Source organism: Lepus europaeus, chromosome 4 (assembly GCF_033115175.1).
Source record: "Lepus europaeus isolate LE1 chromosome 4, mLepTim1.pri, whole genome shotgun sequence".
Taxonomy (NCBI): Eukaryota; Metazoa; Chordata; class Mammalia; order Lagomorpha; family Leporidae; genus Lepus; species Lepus europaeus.
Window position 1 is genome coordinate 50965900 of NC_084830.1, and position 17465 is coordinate 50983364.

General features: G+C 42.7%; 1 protein-coding gene across 2 annotated transcripts in view; it reads left to right on the forward strand.

Annotated features, from left to right (window-relative positions):
- The first annotated feature begins 274 nt into the window (after window positions 1-274).
- Window positions 275-17465, forward strand: part of RUNX1T1 (RUNX1 partner transcriptional co-repressor 1) — a 151239-nt gene continuing 134048 nt past the window's right edge. The window contains exon 1 of one of the 2 annotated variants that reach the window (XM_062188269.1): window positions 275-397. In XM_062188269.1, the coding sequence (XP_062044253.1) occupies window positions 370-397 (28 nt within the window). In that variant the 5' untranslated portion in view covers window positions 275-369. The remainder of the gene's footprint in view (window positions 398-17465) is intronic. The other variant, XM_062188268.1, reaches the window with a different exon arrangement.

Sequence of the window (17465 nt, forward strand, 5' to 3'; positions counted from 1 at the left end):
CCACATCACATTTGTCTGCCACAGCAGCAACCACAGAAAAGCGGAGAGAGAGGGAGGGAGGGAGGGAGAGAGCGAGGGAGGCGGGAGGAGGGGAGCGCAGCTCCGCAAGTCTCGGGCTCTGCGTGGAGGCTGCGTTTGGCTGGCGTCCCCGACCCCGGGCTGTTTAGCACCGCAGCTCGCTCTGCGCAGCGCCCGGCAGCCGCAGGCGCTCCGCGGCGCGACTCCGCGGCCTGGTGGCGAGCGCGCGTGGGCGAGTGGCCGCGGACACTCTGGCCTCGCGAGGGACGCCGCGCCGCACCCTCGCTCCCTCGCCCCGCGGACCGGCCGAGACTACGGGAAGTTTTATTTGCAGCTCGCAGCCCGTGGCGGATGGTGGGACTCTCCGGCCCTGTGCAGTGTAAGTGCCCGAGGGAGCGCTGGGCTGGCGGGCGGGAGGACGGGCGGAGGGGCCGGGCCCCGGGCTGTTACTGTTAATTACTGTTCCGATGGCCGTCACCTTCGCTTGGATTATTCGACCTCGAGGCTCCGGGCTGAACTTGCCGCTGAACTAGGGTAGGACTGCATGCCAGGGCAAAGAGGAACACCGCGGGTGACTCCAGCCTGCGATGACACTGAACTTCGCGGAACAGACCGGGACGCGATTTTGACTGTTGTAGAGTCCTCGCACTTTTAAAACATTTTTTTTTTTTTCCTTTCCTCTCCATGATCATGGTATGTGAGCAGGAAGATAATGAATAATACTCATCCCTCCCGCCCCCCGCCCTGACGAAACAACTGGTCAAGGTGTCCACGGTGCGTTTGGCAGGTGGCCCTAAGCCATCGTGGTATTTTCTTTTCTTTTTTTTAAACTGGAAGCGAAAGGCTCATTTTTGATGGTGGAAAACTTAACCCTGGGAACAAGAAGGAGGCATCTCAACTTCGGGACTTGGCTGCGACTGGGATGGGGGTCCTCTTAGCTTCACCCAGGCGCTCTGCGCCCTCCTGCGAACTTCCCCTGTTTCTCCTGGGGACCTTTGGGATGCTCCAGTGGGAAGCCCCCGGCTGAGCCGGCGGGCCGCGGCTCCTCCACCGTCTGTCCGAGGCTCCCGCCCGGAGTGGGACCCAAGCCTTCGCAGCCAGGGGCCCGTGGGCAGTGTCGCCTCTGCAGGTCCTCCGTGCGTCCCGGGCCCCACGCCCCGGCCCTCAGGGGTGTTACGGTCTTAGCCCCGACCGGGCGCCCGAGAGCGGAACCTTGTGCCCTTGCAGCGCCCTCCCGGCGGAGCCCAGACAGCAGACGCAGCCCGAGCATTCATTTCCTTTTGGAGTAAACCCCTCTGGTGACCACCCACTCCCACCCCGAGCCAGGGCCAGTGGAGACGCGCCCGCGCTCTGTCGCCCGCCGCGGAAAGGACCCGGTTGGCTGACACACCCAGACCCCTCTTGCTGGGGCGGACCTGGCGCTGACCTGGATGCCTTAAGCAGATACGGTTCTATCAGTGCAAGGTTTAGAATCGGGATTTTGAAACTTTTTATTTTAAAGGCGGGCCATCCTTGGAAAAGTTTGGGTGCTGTGATTCCGAGAAGTAGGAGGTGAACCACGACTGTTACTAAAAATAGCCGCCCGCCCTCATCCTCTGTGCCCTAAAGGCTTTCAGTTTGGAGGATTTGGCTGGACTGCCTTAGACCCCTTGTTGCGCGCAAAGCCTAGCACCACAATTCCCAAAGTGCCCCGCCCTGTCCGCTGCCTCCGAGTGGGGGTGGGGTGGGGTGGAGATGTGGAGAAGGTCATTTTAAGGAGCAGCGCTGTTCCCAGGGAGGAGGTTCTACTGAGCAGGCGCTGAGGCCAGGGCCCCGGGAGTGAGGACCCGGAGAGCTGGAGAGGCCACTCCACACCAACTTCACGTGCTTCATGTAACTCTGAGCCCTCTTGAATTTTTAACTTCGCCTCCTTTAATTAATCTGCTCAGGGCCTGTGTATAAATGGCTGTCCACAGCTGCTGCAGATTGATTTATCTCCTGATAAAGGTCGGATTGCTGACCAAGGCATTCTTTCTTCCTTCTGTGTGAACTGAAATGTGTTTTACAGGATTTTTCTTCCACCTCCTCGTCTCCTTTTAAACATCTGTACCATTCTTAAGTGCTCTCAGTGGCTTTTATTATCATCACCCTCCTTTGCATAGAGCAGGAGTGGAACTGGGTCTGTGCCCAGGGAAGCCGCACTCCCTGGAATACAAATTGACCAGCTTCTCTGTGATAAATGGTTTGTTAGTGCTGGGGGCCTTCCTTTAGTTTATTGCAACGTTGTGTCTTGACCATGTGAGTATTCTGTTGTGTTCAGTTTCTCCTGTCACACAATTCCTTAGAAAAGGTCAACAAACACCATTGTGCCTTAAACCATCATAGCCCGTGGTTATGTCAGCTGGGATGAGTATGAACAGAAGCAAATTCACAATTCTGTCCATTTCCCTCTTGTTTATGCTTGAAGTCTAGTCTAGTTTTTACATGGCAGTGGCCAGCAGATCATGTGGATGGGGTTCTTTTTACCGATTTCCGGTATTACTTTTTTAGAGCCTGAGAATTTCACCCAATATGAATCGGAGAATCTTAGTTTGATCCAGGCTGTTTATGCAGCTGGGATGAATGTTGAGGAACTGAAGTTTATCATTTCTTATGCTGTATTTAGCATTTGATAAATGGCTGGTTTTTTTCACATATAAATCAGATTACAAACTTCCGATAAAATAACTAAGAAATCAGGGTCATTCTGAGTGCATAAAAACTGAATTTACCTCAGGGTAAACTAACAGGAGAACTTTATGTTGAATATCTTTGTTTAAACATTAGTAATTTTATTGTAAACCATGTAGACAGCAGTCATTTCATTTGCAAAGCTAAATATTGTGTGGGAGAATTTTAGTATGAAGTTTCTCCAGTGTTCCAGTTCAGACCTAGTAGAAGCAGTGAAGAAATTGGTTTCTTTTTTTCTTTATGGTTTGTACAACTCAGAGCAGGTCACAAGTCTTTGAAATGATATTTCCCCTTATAGCCGTAGTCTTTTTGACTCAGTAATACCTGCTAATAATTTGATGTTAAAAATGATCTTTAAAAGGTCCTTTTATGGTTCACAATGCAAACTGCAATATTAGAAGTTGCTGGAAATAGGGCAGCATTTTTGCAGCTACAGGACTGCAGCTTTTTAATATTTTCACAATTTTCTATTTCTGAGAGAAGTAAAATATTACCCTGGATGTCAGTATTTGATGATGAGCTCTCCCATCGAGGTGTTAGTCTAAATATTTGCAGATAAAAGAGCACTTCATAAATTGCCAAGAACTACACAAATGTAAGGTGCCATTATAATTTATTTTATTGTAAAATAGAAGCTTAGCCAACATTGCAACCCTCCACCCCCATTTTTTAAACATTGAAAAGGGTTCAGGAGAAAGAAATGCTTCCAATAGGAATGCTGGTCAGTGGTTGTCAGTTTAGGACATTCTTCACTGTCAAATCCTGTTTCTCACTTCTTTGATATGAACATCAGCTGACAGCCACTGAATGCAAAGCCTTCTTCATTGAGGTTTTATGCAGGCAACATGGCCCTTCATAGCAAAGCAGTCTGAAAAATTGGCACCTGCAGGATTTGCATGTGAAAAAAACCTCGAGTCACTTGCATTTTGCTGGAGTCTGTTACTGTAAGTTATGTAAGTTCAGTGGGAAAGGCTATTTGTTTGTTGCTGTTTGAGCATTTAAAGGTTCTTTGTTTTATGGATGCCTTATTCATCATATAGTGATCCACAGACTTTATTGATAGCAGAAGCAGGGAGAAGTGAGCTCTGGTTTTATAGAAGTTATTTATTATGGAATGAAGTTGTTTGTAACCATGTGCTTACACAGTGCAGTTTCATTCATAGCTAATTTTGATAATATGCTTTAAAGGATGGAATTCATTCGACTGAGAATAATTTGTCAGACATTAAACAGATATTCACGTTAACCTGTATATCCTTTAGAAAACCGTCTGGAATTTTAAGAGTTACATGTTTCAGTAACAATTTAAATCTGTAAGAATGAGATTAAACCTTTCATACTACTGAGCTCCAGGGAAAATGCTAAGGGTTCCCCAGCTTTAGTTGCCAAATGATGTTAGTCACTGCAATGCCTTTTTAAAAAAAATCATACTTGACCCTATGTATGCAAAGTAACTTACAAAACTGTTATATCAACTAAAACACCTTTGTGAACCTTAGAGTATTATCCATCACTGGGGACATTTTATCCAGAGTAAGCTATTTATTATTATCTAAAGAGACACCTTCTAACTTCACTTTTTTACAGCCATTAATATAAGAGTTCCTAAATAATGTTTAAAGAACAGTGAACATTTTATTAAAGCAAACATTAGTTCAGTTTAATGGAGGTAATTGTAAGTGATAAGACAGAGCAGGTTATCTCTGTGTTGTTTAAACAGAAGGTGCCACTTGCACCATTTCCAGTAGCCATCTGTAGAAGAGAAGGGTTTGCACCTGTCTGTCCACACTAATTATAGATTAGGGCCAAAGAAATGAAATTTGAGGAGGTTTTCAGCTAATGAAATCCATACTGATTTTATTGTAAATGTGTTTTATGTAAAGAGGGTGATGGTTGAGTTATGAGTGAATAAATCCCCATGTAGCTGCTAGGTGCTTGGTTTTGAAGCACAATTCTGCTGCATTAACCTTTGATATTAAGGGAAAAAAAGACAAACAACTTAGACACGGATGCTAGGCTTTGTTTGGCATCCATAGCTACAATTTAGTGAGCAGCAGTGAGGTTCAGTGTGCAATTTAGAAATGTGCTGTAAAGCAGCTTAAATGTGAAGAATATTTTGATATTCTGAAATGGAGATGAAGTAGAAGGTAGGTTCTGTTATAACGTATGCATAGAAAACACTAGAAAATTAGAAAGCTTTTTTCTTTTTCCCACATTTCTGCTTCATATACATGAGAAATTAAAGCAAAATGAGTGAGGAATGCATTCTGCAATAAAAGGTCACATGAATGTCTACCACATCTGTTTATAGTAATTATGAACATAATTAACATAAGAATTACAAATGAAATAATGACAAGCTGAGCAATGAGATATTATGCCATAATGGTCATATGTTGGAATTCTCACATTATAGCACACTAGAATTCACATACTCAAAGAGAGAAAGAAAATGCTAGATTTTTATCTGAATTAATGCTTCAAAACTTATCTGCCTGGGGCAGATGGACTTCTTGCTTTTATAGGAAGGTAACCTATTATTAAGAAAAGAACTGGGTGAAATTAAGATTTCTAGTTTCTAGCCTGGACTTTAAGATAGCTGTGATTATAAAAACTACTTTGTGTTGTACACTTATTCTGTGATTGTACTTCTTGATTGTTGTATTTCTTTATTTCTTTTAAAGTGAAAGCTTTGCAACAAAGTGTTTGCTTTGGAAGAGATTCGTGGATTCTTCCCATTTGAGAATTGGTTGATCTTTTCTATAACTGTGAGCCAAAAGTCAATGAACAAACAAGGTAGTAAAAGGAATATTGTGACTTTACAAAATAAGAACATTGGCAGATTAGCTTTTGCCCAGTTTTCTTAAAGTCTTTAGTGTTTGGGATGCCTTTTAAAGAAAAATATAAGCCTTTTTTTGGCTTTTTTTTTTGTCTTAAAGGTAGTAGTAATGCATTTTTTTGTTTAAAAAATGGCATTTCTTAAAGTAGCATGTAATGGAAAAATCAGTGGGCATTTATAAATTGTGTTTTTTTCTTCCTAGAGTTTCCTTGGATTTTTGGGTGTGTGTAGGTGGTCTGTGCCCAATCTGTTCTAACTAAAATGTGATAAAGGGGAGGGCGTGTGTAGTTGTTTCTGATTACCCCGAATGCAGTTTTCTGTAGCAACCAGAGAAAAGGTGAAAGGTGGCCTTTTATGAGAGCTAAAATGATACCTCAGCAGTCTGTTGTTAAATTTAAAACATGTAGGAATGGCAGATTTTCACCCATTTGGAGCTCACTCGATTTTGTAAGGTAGCCTGTCAAGTGGTTTACTTCCTTCCCTCGCACCCTTCTCTGACTATTGAACCCGGTCACTTTTTGAAGATTTATGGAGAAATATTACCTTGTTCTCGGCTCAGTGATACCACGAGGTTTTCCACATTATTGGATTACTGGAGGATTGTGGCAGACCCCTTTTTATCTGACATTCATTGCATGACAAGATTTTCACACATGCCCTTCCCCCACGACGCCCAGCTTTCTTCACTTTGTGTTACCTATCAAATTTCCCTTCATTCTTTCCTGGGAGAGGGAGGCTGGAGGGAGAGGGACCTGCAACCCATAAAACCATTTTGGACTAAGTGATTTGGGAGCACAGTGCATGATGAAACAATGCCTTTCCTTGTTTTCTAAAAGTCCTCTAAAAAAGTGTGGCCCCTGTAAGGTGGCTGCTAGCTCTCTTGCTCCTCAGTATTTGTCTCTACTCTCTGGTCTTATCCTCTCCCTCCACCCACTTTGTCCCTTTCTCTTGCAACCCCATGCATACACTATTTCATACCCCCCCATTTCACTGCAGCTGGGGGGGGGGGGGTGGTCACAGTGTGTGCCATGACCACTTGTCTGGTGTCCAGGCGCCTTCATTCTGAACTCACTCCTCCTGCTGCAGTGAGCTTCTTAACCAAGCTTCTGTGCTGCAAAACAACACAACCAAGCACGCCGGCTCCCCCCAATGAAACAACCTTCTCTGCACATTATCTGCACTCCATTAAGGATCTGATCAGATGCTCAGATGGCCTGATGGGTGCATTTAAAAGTGAAAAGGGGCTCCCAAGGGACTACTCAGGTGTATCTCCCTGCTGACCCCGCTGGGGAGGAGGCTGAACTCTGGTCTGACGGACCGGCATTAGCCTCTGCTTGTTCTCTGATTGATTCTCGGGCCCTGGGTGGGTGAAGGGCTGCGAGGCAGCTCAAGCCGAGATTGATTGCCTCAATTTCAAATTCCCACCTCCAAAATAGACTCTCAGATGTACACATAAGGAGCCCCCTCCCCCAACCCAATTTCTGGAGGTGGAGCAGGTGTCTAAGAGTCACCTGTAGCTACCAATCACAAGTGGTCCTTCTTAGCACAGTGATGCTGGCTGCCGTCTTCAGCTGAGGCTCATGAAAGCCCAGGGATAGCAGACGTTTTCTCTCTGCCTGGATCCCTCTCTGTATGTGTGGGGTGGGTGTGGGGGGCTGGGATTTTAGCAGTATTGGGGTCTGAAAAAGCAAGAAGCAAGAACTGGCCACTTGAGGCTGGGCTGGGGGCGGGGGCTCTGTGCCGACTCACTAGGGTTTGTTTTGCAAATTATGGCTATTTGGAGGGAGGTGAGACAGTGGATATCTCATTGTTACCCCCTGCCCTGAGAACTCTGTGTCCCCCTGACCTTGACAGAGCCTCTGAACTGGGCAGCTCAGCTCTGGAGCAGGGAAACACGGTCTAAATTGCCCCCTTTTTCTTGACGTAGGGGCAGATTTGGGCGTGCTGGCGGCCCCTGTGCAGCGGGCTCCCCCACCCTGCCTCAACCCTAGCTCTCCCCTATTTTCCAGCCCCATCCTGGGGCCTGAGCCCCCGCCCCCTCCATCATCCCTTTTGGTTTCTTCCCTCCTCTCTCTCTCCCCGTCTCTCTCTCTCTCTCTCCCTCTCCCCCACTTTTCCTCCCTCTCCCGCTCTGTCTCACACGCACCCTCTGTTTATTTTCCTGCCTCCATCTGGGCCCTGCTGATATTGTAATCACCCCGATGCACGTTGGCTTCTCTCCTCTGCCTCCTGCGCTCACACACTCACTCACACACAATGTGCCATCCTGACAAGCCTTTTACTTCTGATAAGCTCCGATGTGTGTTTAATGAATACAAAGCCGCGGTCTGGGTGCCGCCTCGGCCGCGGCCGCCTCTCCCGCGCTCCTTTGCCAGAAGGTAATCTCCGTGAACGGGGGGAGGCGAGCGCAGGAGGAGGGGTGGCCGGGGGAAGGGGGGCGCGGGGAGGCGGCTCTGCTCGCTCCCTCGCTCCCTTTCCCAATGATTCAGAAGTCGATAAGACCAGGAGAAGTGAAGATGTAACATGTTATCTGTCGCTCCTCTTAGCTGGCGGAGAGAATTTACATTTAAAGATTAGCAGAGGGAGAAAGAGAAATCTGCCTTTTGTGTGGGGTGAGGAGGAGGCATCGGCCCTGGCCTTGACGCTATCTCCCATCACCTCTGCTATCCAGACAGGACTCACCGAGGTGAGATTACCGGAGGGCCTTATCTTTAATTGGGTTTAGTTTTGCCAGTCTGAATAGGTTTAAAGAGACTCGATAAAGGGGGAACAATAGATTATTTATTGACTGGACGCTCAAGCCGTTAGATGAAGAAGGGAGAGAAGGAGCCGTTGAACAACTTGATTAGTGCATTTTAATTTTTATTTTAAGGCGACACGTCTCCCTCCTGGTGGAAGGAAGGGCTGGAGAACTTGGGTGCGATTTGAATGACACTTGAATGGTCTTAATTCCTCTTCCCCGTCACCCCTTGCCCTTTCCAGCCTGGAGCACCTACCTTATTCTGACAGGAGGTGCCTTCACCCTTTACCTTCAGGGTTGATAAACTGAGTGAGCCCAGAGAGGGGAGGCTTTGGGGTTGCTCTCTAACGTCTGGTGTTGTGTGACTCGTCTTGAATGGGTGAGGAATTCATGCTAAGGGTGGTAGGATGAGTACAGGAAGCAAAGCAAGCTGACTTTTAAATGTGGAATCAGTTGATTTTATAGTATGATTCAACTTGGGTTACAGGGGGCCGATATCGCTCGAAGTCTGTTAGGCAGATTTGTATTTTGGTTTTGAACCATGAAAAAAAAAATTTTGTTTTGCTTCGAATCAGTTTTTTAAAAGATATTTTATTGACTCATAAATGTATTTCAAAAAAACGATAGCAACTTTAGAAGGTTCTTAGAATAAAGGTAGACAAAATGAATGTGTTGCCGTCTATGCATTGTTAAGCTAGGTGTTTCCATAGGTAGATAGATATGATCTGGTAACTAAAAGCCTAATTAAAATTTGTTTAAAGCCAGAGGGGCATGTTTCCTTGTTGACAGCGGCAGATCGATTGGGTAAGACAATAGAGTCCCATTATTTTACTTCCATTGACTGAGCATATTGACATTTCAGGTTTGCTGTTGCCTCAGTGAGCATGATGAAACACTGAAATTCACAGACCAACTGGTCAGAGTGGCACATATATTACTGTATGTCATTTCTGCCTTCAGGTTCCCTTATCACCCAGGCAGAATGGGAGAGGACAGCCTGGAGTCCTTCAGAAGGACTAGCGTATTTTTTGGCTAAGAAACTGACAGATAGCATGTCTTAGGAGCATCATTAATTTTAACCGGAATTAGATGTTACAGGGAACTATGTAGAGTGCCTCTATTTAAAAATCTGGAAAGCAACCTTGTTAGCAAGCTTGCATATTTTGCATATAAGAATACTCATTTTTAAGATTTACCTTTAGCTTTCCTGGAAGTATTTATAGTGAGTAGTCAGTCACTTTGTTTAGTTGACCAGCTTGTGCTTGAATAATGTCCGTTCTTCTCCAGTCTGGAGCACTCAACCTGCCAAGCACCTGCCAGATCTATTTGTGATAAAAGAATGTGTAAGTTCCCTTCAAAAATAGGGCCTGACAATGACTTTTTGGTTTCCAGTTTGCTTTTGGTGGGTAGAATATGAAATGTAAATATTTTACAATCATGTGCATACGTAGACAGTAATATGTATATATGATATGTATTATACATAATATACATATATATTGTTCAAGTAGAAGTGGAGAAAATAGTAAGTATTCTGCATTCTTAGTGTGCTCTACCTTTCACATATTTTGCATAGTCTTTGCATTGTAAAGCTAAGTATTAGGCAGACACTGAGTGAAAGATATTTGAACCATATAAAAAGTGGATATGGAAAAAAGCCAGAAGAGACTTAACATATTTCTTTAAAAGTTTAATGAAAATATAAAGCTATTATGAATATGACTTATACACAGCAATTGTTGCCATCAAGTAGGCAACTGATGCCCTTGGCAGTGTTTAGAACAAAACTAGTCCTTTATACCATTTTCATGAAAATGTTAGGTTTCTATTTGATCAGCAGGTGCTGTTGAGATGAAAGCCATGTGTAAATTTTCAGAAGGCCAAAAGTGTCAATTCAGAAAAGGAAAGTGATAAGAGAAAATGCAATCAGTTTTCCTGTTTTCAATTTGTGCAGGATTTGAAGAGCTGTTTTGTTAAACTGCTACATCTGCTCCAATATGAATATTGAACTACTTCCACTAAAAATAACAACCTATAATTTGGAAGCTACTGCAGTCTTTTGTTAATGTGAGTGGGTTATTTAAAAACAAAAAAACAAAAAAAAATAAAAAATAAAAAAACCAATTTTCTATTCTGACAATCTCTTGCCTAATGTGCATTTTCATTTGTTGGCACTTTTATCCTCAGCAGATAAATGGTATTATGCAATTAGGACCTCATCTTGTTGGAGTATAAAAGAGGTTTCCATAGGTGAAAATCCTGGTAATGTAAAAAGGGTTTGTACAAAACAAAATTTATTTTAAAATAACCTTTTGAAATATATTCATTTAAAATGAGATAGTTATTCCTTACATTCTCTAATACTACAATTTTTAACTTACTGCTGACTATTGTAACAAAGTTAACACTATTCCATTGCATACTGAGCATTCTGTGATTTATTTCACCTTTAACACACCTGCAAATGTAAGTTTAAACTAATCAGGGATATTTTACCTAACAGGGCTTTCAGAATAATTTTTTTCATGCTTAAATAAAATGATTAAATTATGCTTGAGTGCCTGCATACAAAAGCTTTAGCTTCTATAGTACTGCTAATCAAATAAGTTTTATGGACAGGGAAAGCACTACATTAGAGAGAAATTGGATGCATTTTACTAGTGACATTTCTAGGAAAGTCATTTTTAAAAAATCATCTAGTATTAATTAAAAAGGAAACTTCAATTCATCTTAAATAATAACAATAACACTTCATCCCTATAATGAGAAAGTGGATGGCAATGCTACACATGTGAATTATGGACATAGAGAGCTAACACAGAAGGAAGACTGATGAAATGTGAATAAGGTTCGATATTGATCCCATCCTTGATTGCAGTTGGCCTGACTTGTGGCCATAGTAATTTGTCCAGGGTGAGACCTGATCACTGCTTAGGATCAATTAGCTATGTAGCTTGTGGCTTCACACTTGAGTTGCCAGGCATACTCTTCACGGAGAAGCCCAGTATATCTCAAGAATGGATAAGACAGATATTGACCCATTAGTATACTTGATATTTAGAAGTACAATGTTTCTCTTGAAACACCAACTCAAATAAGAGGTAGGTAGAAGAACAGTATTGAGTGTTCTTATGATTACATGTATGTAGCTGTCCAAAGAATAAGATTTTTAAGGAATGTATGTAATTTCCAATGTGAAGCCCAAACAACATTTAATGTGACTGGTTGTGCTGGCTTATTTTAAAGGGAGCTGGGCACCATGTGGGTCTATTCCCTTGTGTAGCACCAAGCACTTTGTCGCTCTCAGAAGATGCTGAATCCTGTAGCAGTGTTGGGAAGTTCACAGACGTAATGCCAGCACTGGGATGTGATCTTCTCATCAGTTGTTTTTGTGCTGAAGCATTCTGTATTGAAGCCATGACACCATCAGAGAGGGGCTTCTTGCTCTTTTCAAAGTGTTTGTTCTTCATGAACTGATGTCCAGCCTCTTACATCACCACCACTGATAAAGTAATGCCCTGTGGTTGATGTTTAAGGTATAGGACCCTCTTGTTTGTAAACATCTAAAGCCATCAATGCTACCCATTAACATTTTCAGTGACTAAGTGCGACCAACCTCAAATCTCCTGGTTTGATCATTCCAGTTGTGATTTTCTGTGTAATGCAGTTCATGAAGGAATAAAGCAGTCATTTGTTGCAGGTTTCCTATTGATCAGGGTCTCTAAGGTAAATCAGTATTTGGGTGAATAGGATCTTTAGAATATAGATCCTGTGGAAGAGAAAAGCAAAGAGCACCGATGTAAAGTTTTCCTATTGTGTCTCCGACAGTCTGAGCACATCTAAGTGCCTTGGGGTGTGTGATTGACTGAGTTCATTAGTCTTCTAACACCTGGGGCACAGACCACTTCTCTGTGTGCTTTGGGCTTTCAAGGACTGCCACATACTTGCTGGGCTTTGGAGAGAGAGACAGAGGGAGAGTAAGAAATAGAATTAGGAACCTACTATGAGCCTGACTTTAACATTCATGTACATGTTTATGACTGATCACTACTGATTAACACCTGAGGATTAACCAGTTCACTGTCTTCCTTTTGAAGAAGTCCAGCCCATCACTGAAAGACTTATTCTTTGGACTTGACTTTTTGCCCCAATTCACAAAATTGAGGTTTCCATGTGTTCCCGAAATTGATGACCCACTTTGTGCCTGAGTTCTAATAATTAGGTTCTTACTCTCTGAATATCTGACTTGATTTTTAAAAAATATTTATTTATTTATTTATTTGAAAGGCAGAGTTAGAGGGGTAAGACAGAGAGAGAGAGAGAGAGAGATCGATCCATCTGCTGGTTCACTCCCCAGATAGCTGCAACAGCTGGAGCTGGGCCAGGCTGAAGCCAGTAGCCAGGAGCTTCTTTTAGATCTCCCACAAGAGTGGCAGAGGCCCAGGTACTTGGGCCATTCTCCGCTTCTGTCTCAGGTGCATTAACAGGGAGCTGGATTGGAAGTGGAGCAGCTGGGACATGAGCCAACGCCTATATGGGTTGCTGGCACTGCAGGTGGAGCCTTAACACGCTGTGCCACAGCACTGGCTCTGATAGTTTCTTTTTACTTCTTCCTCACTGCTTCCAGCCCCTACCTAGGAGTCTATGTTGACCACTAGCTGACATGTTCTTGTATGCTGCAAGGGTATGCCAGTTGGCATTCCTCACTACCTCCTAATACAGGTGTCTCTGTTACAGAATCTCTCCAACCCACCACTCCACTGAGGCTATGAGGAATCCATCTGCTGCCCTTATTGAACTCATGGAGTTGTCTTCTGCCCAGTGTCTTTAGTCCCTGATGTTTGTCTCATCCCAGTTAGGGACTATATTTTGATCTCAGTATCTCCCAGTAGGCCAGGCCCAAATTCCTGAAAACCTCTTAAGAGAAGAGGAATTCACTATATTTTACTGTTGAAGAAAAAGTTGATAATTAGTTGTATAGCACAGCACCCATTTCTGTCATCAAAAAAGTAGGATGCAGGTGTGAGTGTATAGTCTGCTGACTCATAGGCAAACTGGGACTCCCTTTCTGGGTTAGTGACTGATTTGTTGGGTGACCTGGGGTGTGTCCCGGTGGCCCTCAGGTGAATTAGGAAGAAGATGAATGGACTCAGGACTGTGCAGGCTTCCCAGCTCTCCTGTGCAAGTCTACACTTGGAGTAGGCTTTTGAGCATGTTCCATGGCTAGGAGACTAAAAGAAATACATCATTTATATTTTTGATTCTAGATTTGAGGTGAGAGGCCACTGTTGGTGCCATACAACTGGAAAATGGATCTACTCAGACCATCACTGTCTTTCCACTCTCTTCTACTATAAAGGAGAGGCATTGGGAGTGGGGAGACTTTCTTCCCATAGCAATCCAGGACCTTAGATGATTGTCTGAAATTTCAGGCATGACTGTACCTCTTCAGAGGCAAATGGTGGAGTAATGAACCTGCATATGCAGTGGAGGAACTAAAGATTTTGTTTTGTTCAAGGAAAGTAGCTTTTATGCTTTTCCCTTTGTTACTAGTCAGCATGATGGCCTTGGTACCTGGTAATAGAGAGAGGCAAGAATCTAAGCTGATGGAACTAGGTTGTGCTTACCAGCCATTTACTATAATCTAGAGTCTCAAAGTTTGGACCCAAGTCACTTGAGAAATTTTAAAAAATGATCTCTTTAACCCAGTTTTGGAGACAATTTGGTAACAGCTTATTAAAGTGAACAAGGGTATTTTATTCTTTGGTTAGGAATTGGGTTTTCTTTTTTTTTTATATATATACTATTTTTAGTTTATTTGAAAATGAAGGAGACAGAGACAGATCTTCCATCTCCTGGTTCACTCCCCAAATGCCTGCAACAGATAAGGGTGAGCCAAGCCAAAGTCAGGTTTCCCAAATGAGTGGCAGGGACCCAAATACTTGAACCATCACCTGCTGCCTCCTTGGGTGTATATCAGCAAGAGCCTGGAATTGAGAGCAGAGCCAGGACTTAAATCCAGGAACTCTGATATGAGAAGCTGGTATTTCAAGCAGCATCTTAACCATTGTATCAAACATTCATCCCTAGGGATCAGGCCCGCAGGAAAAGACTGAAAAATTGTCCTTTTTCTTTGTCTGAAAAAACAGTCTGCTATTATTTCTAACACAGTGAAATCCTGTTATTACTAATAGCACTTTAATTCTGTATTTTTCCTTTAGTTTTGAAAATTGTTGTAGGAGGTTAAAATATACACCTTAGTAGAAGTTTGTTTCTAATTGGTGAAATTAGAATAGTGAACCACAACTGGGGTTTTTTGGAATTTAGGAGGTATCACGTCACTCTGATTTGTTCAAAGTAAGCACTTAGTCATCATCTGTGATGGCATTGGAAACTTCTGCTGTTTACTAGGGATGTCTGATTGGCAGGGATTAGAGTAATGTTATTTTCACCTGTAATTAGAAACAGAAGGCATGGGCTATAGAAAATCTTTGCATTGGTATTCAGAGTTCACTTGGAAGCCAAATTAATGTTCTTTGCCACAGAGGAGAATGTCTTACAAGTATACTTGTGTATGTTGTGAGCTCTTAGTTGGCACTTGACTTTATCGGATTGAATATTCCATTAGAGAAAATATTACCAGGAGATGTAACAGCAGTTTGTCTAAAGAAGCTCAAGAGCTAGGTGGCCACTAATAGCAGGAAGGCAAGCAGTGTCAAAGCAGTGATGAGCTAGACATGGCCTTGGTGATAAGATAATTAGCACAGTATGAGGGAGAACTAGCTGTAAGATGTTATAAGAGTATTTGGGAGGACTCTTGGACTTTTTCAGGAATTCACCTAGTAACACTTGAGTATGAGACCAGAGCCTAATGATATTAGGAAAGTAGATAAATTATGATACCTGAAAGGGTTGGCACACATGATAGTGCCAGAAAAATAGCACAGCACAACGCAGGAAGTATTTCAAATGCACATTTGCTTTGGCAAGTAGAATATCAGACACTGGAAAGCCAGCTGTAAGTGTGGTGCAAGTTATGCTTCCCATACAAAGTTTTAGGAACTTGGCTAGCCTATCTAGAAATACTGTATACCCCTTCCCCTAACCTCAAGATCTAGGAAGATGAAAGTAATAAGACAGGTCATGAAAGACTGCTAGTTTATTTTCTGAGTCTATGCATATGTTATGTACACAGTGATGAGCAAACACAGCTGGGAGGAACAGCAGATGATATTGGGACTGGAACTGTGGTGTTTATCAGACTGACATAGTAATCCTTCTTTCCTGTGACAGTGTTCTTTCTAAGTGACTGTTAGGGTTCTGTAACTTTTATTGTGTATCAGACAAGAAAGGTTCTTTACTCCCTAGCCCCTTTGTCCACCTGTCACACGTTTTCATTCTCATCTCTAGTGAGACTTATTTAGAAACAGGATCTACATTCGACCTCTGATGGGAAATAAATGTGGACAATGAAGTCTCTTCCTTTTGTTTAAATAGGGGAAGGTAGGTCAGTTCAGGTCTCAAGGGAAAGGAAATGTGATCCGTCTCCATTGATGTGTTCAGGTTAACCTTTGAGTTGGCTGAGAGAGCAGATAGAAAATAGCAGAGGGAAATAGAAAGGAACAGCAGTAAAATGAACAATGCTTTAAGTGTATTTTGATGACTTTAACCCATTAAGTCCCAGGTTTTCAATTCTGCAACTATTTCAATGACACAATATTATTTTAAAGTTACCATAAGTGGTATACTTATTGCTCCATTTTAAGTCTGTAAAGGTGTTCTCTACATAGGACAGTGGGACATAATGGATTAAGGAAAATCACATGCTATTTTTGTAACCCTAGTAAGGACTGGTATAGAGTATCTGGAAGAAAAGTGAAATGTTTTCTCTTGGGAGTGAATCTGAAGTAAATTGACAAATATTTAATAAGTGCTTACTGAAGTTTTGCCTTAGGTGGAGATATAGGGCAGGTAGTTTGGGTAATTCCCACTGGATGGTAAACCCACTCAGGACAAATTAACCAGCTATCAAGATGGTGGGGGCTTGATCACTTGCTCATTACAGATATAGCAATTGAGATTTTATGGGCAGGAGTGAAATGGAATTTAAATTTGTCTGGAGACAGGCAGGATTTATCAAGACAAAGTTATTGTAATGAGATCATGGTAAATTAAAAGAAAGAATGGGAAGTACAGAAACCCAAACATGGATGTGGGGTGTGGTAGGGGAGTGGTGGAGAGAGAATAAGTTAATGAATGAGGCTGCAGAACAAAGGACTGATGAATGATTTGTGGGGAATAAGAATAGAAAGATTGTAAACGTCTTGAATGTCAAGCATTTTGATTTATTTTTCATCTTCTGAATTGCCCAGAAGTTAGAAAAACTGGTATGGAGGGTATACAGATTGAGAACAGATCCTTTCGTCAATGCCCTTACTACAGTAAAACCAGATTAACTCTGCTTTTATAATAAATTGCCTTATAGATTAGATTTTCTAGTAGAACTTATTTTGGACAAAGGATGCCATGGTAAGCAGATCTTAATAAAACCGAAGTAAAAACAAAATTGTGCTAAGCAATAGGAAATCTTGGACCCTACTAAAGTTGTGTTTCTGAAGAGTTGAGCTGATGACATTGAGGAGGTAGGGAAGAGGCCGGAGGTCAGGGCTGGATTGGAAATTTGTCGCAGTAGTTTACATCTTAGATATTGTAGAAGAGTGACTGGCATTGTGTTTGTAGGACCAGAAAGAAGGGGCAGATGCAAGGGGCATTGCAAAGGAAAAAATTAATTAGATCTTGGATGAAGGGCTGAGTTTACAGAAAGGAAAGAGTTGACGATGTAGATTAAGTGTCAATGTCAAGTACACTCAACTTACTAGAACTTGGGAATCACTTTGGGTGTTTAGGGGGCAAATTACTGCAGACTGATAGAATCACAGCTCGAGAGAGGAGCCTGAGAATCCACTTGTGCACCCAAGCTCCAGGAATTCCTGTGGTTCCAGCTACATTGGGGAGATGGTGACAGGGCTATCCAGTGGTAGATGTTCCTTATAAAATGAATGTACTCTCATTTTTCAACAGAGGATTTATTACTGACCTCTTTGGGATTTGATTCCCTCATGTGTTTTGGCTCCTTGCACAGATTTCAAACTGCTCTGA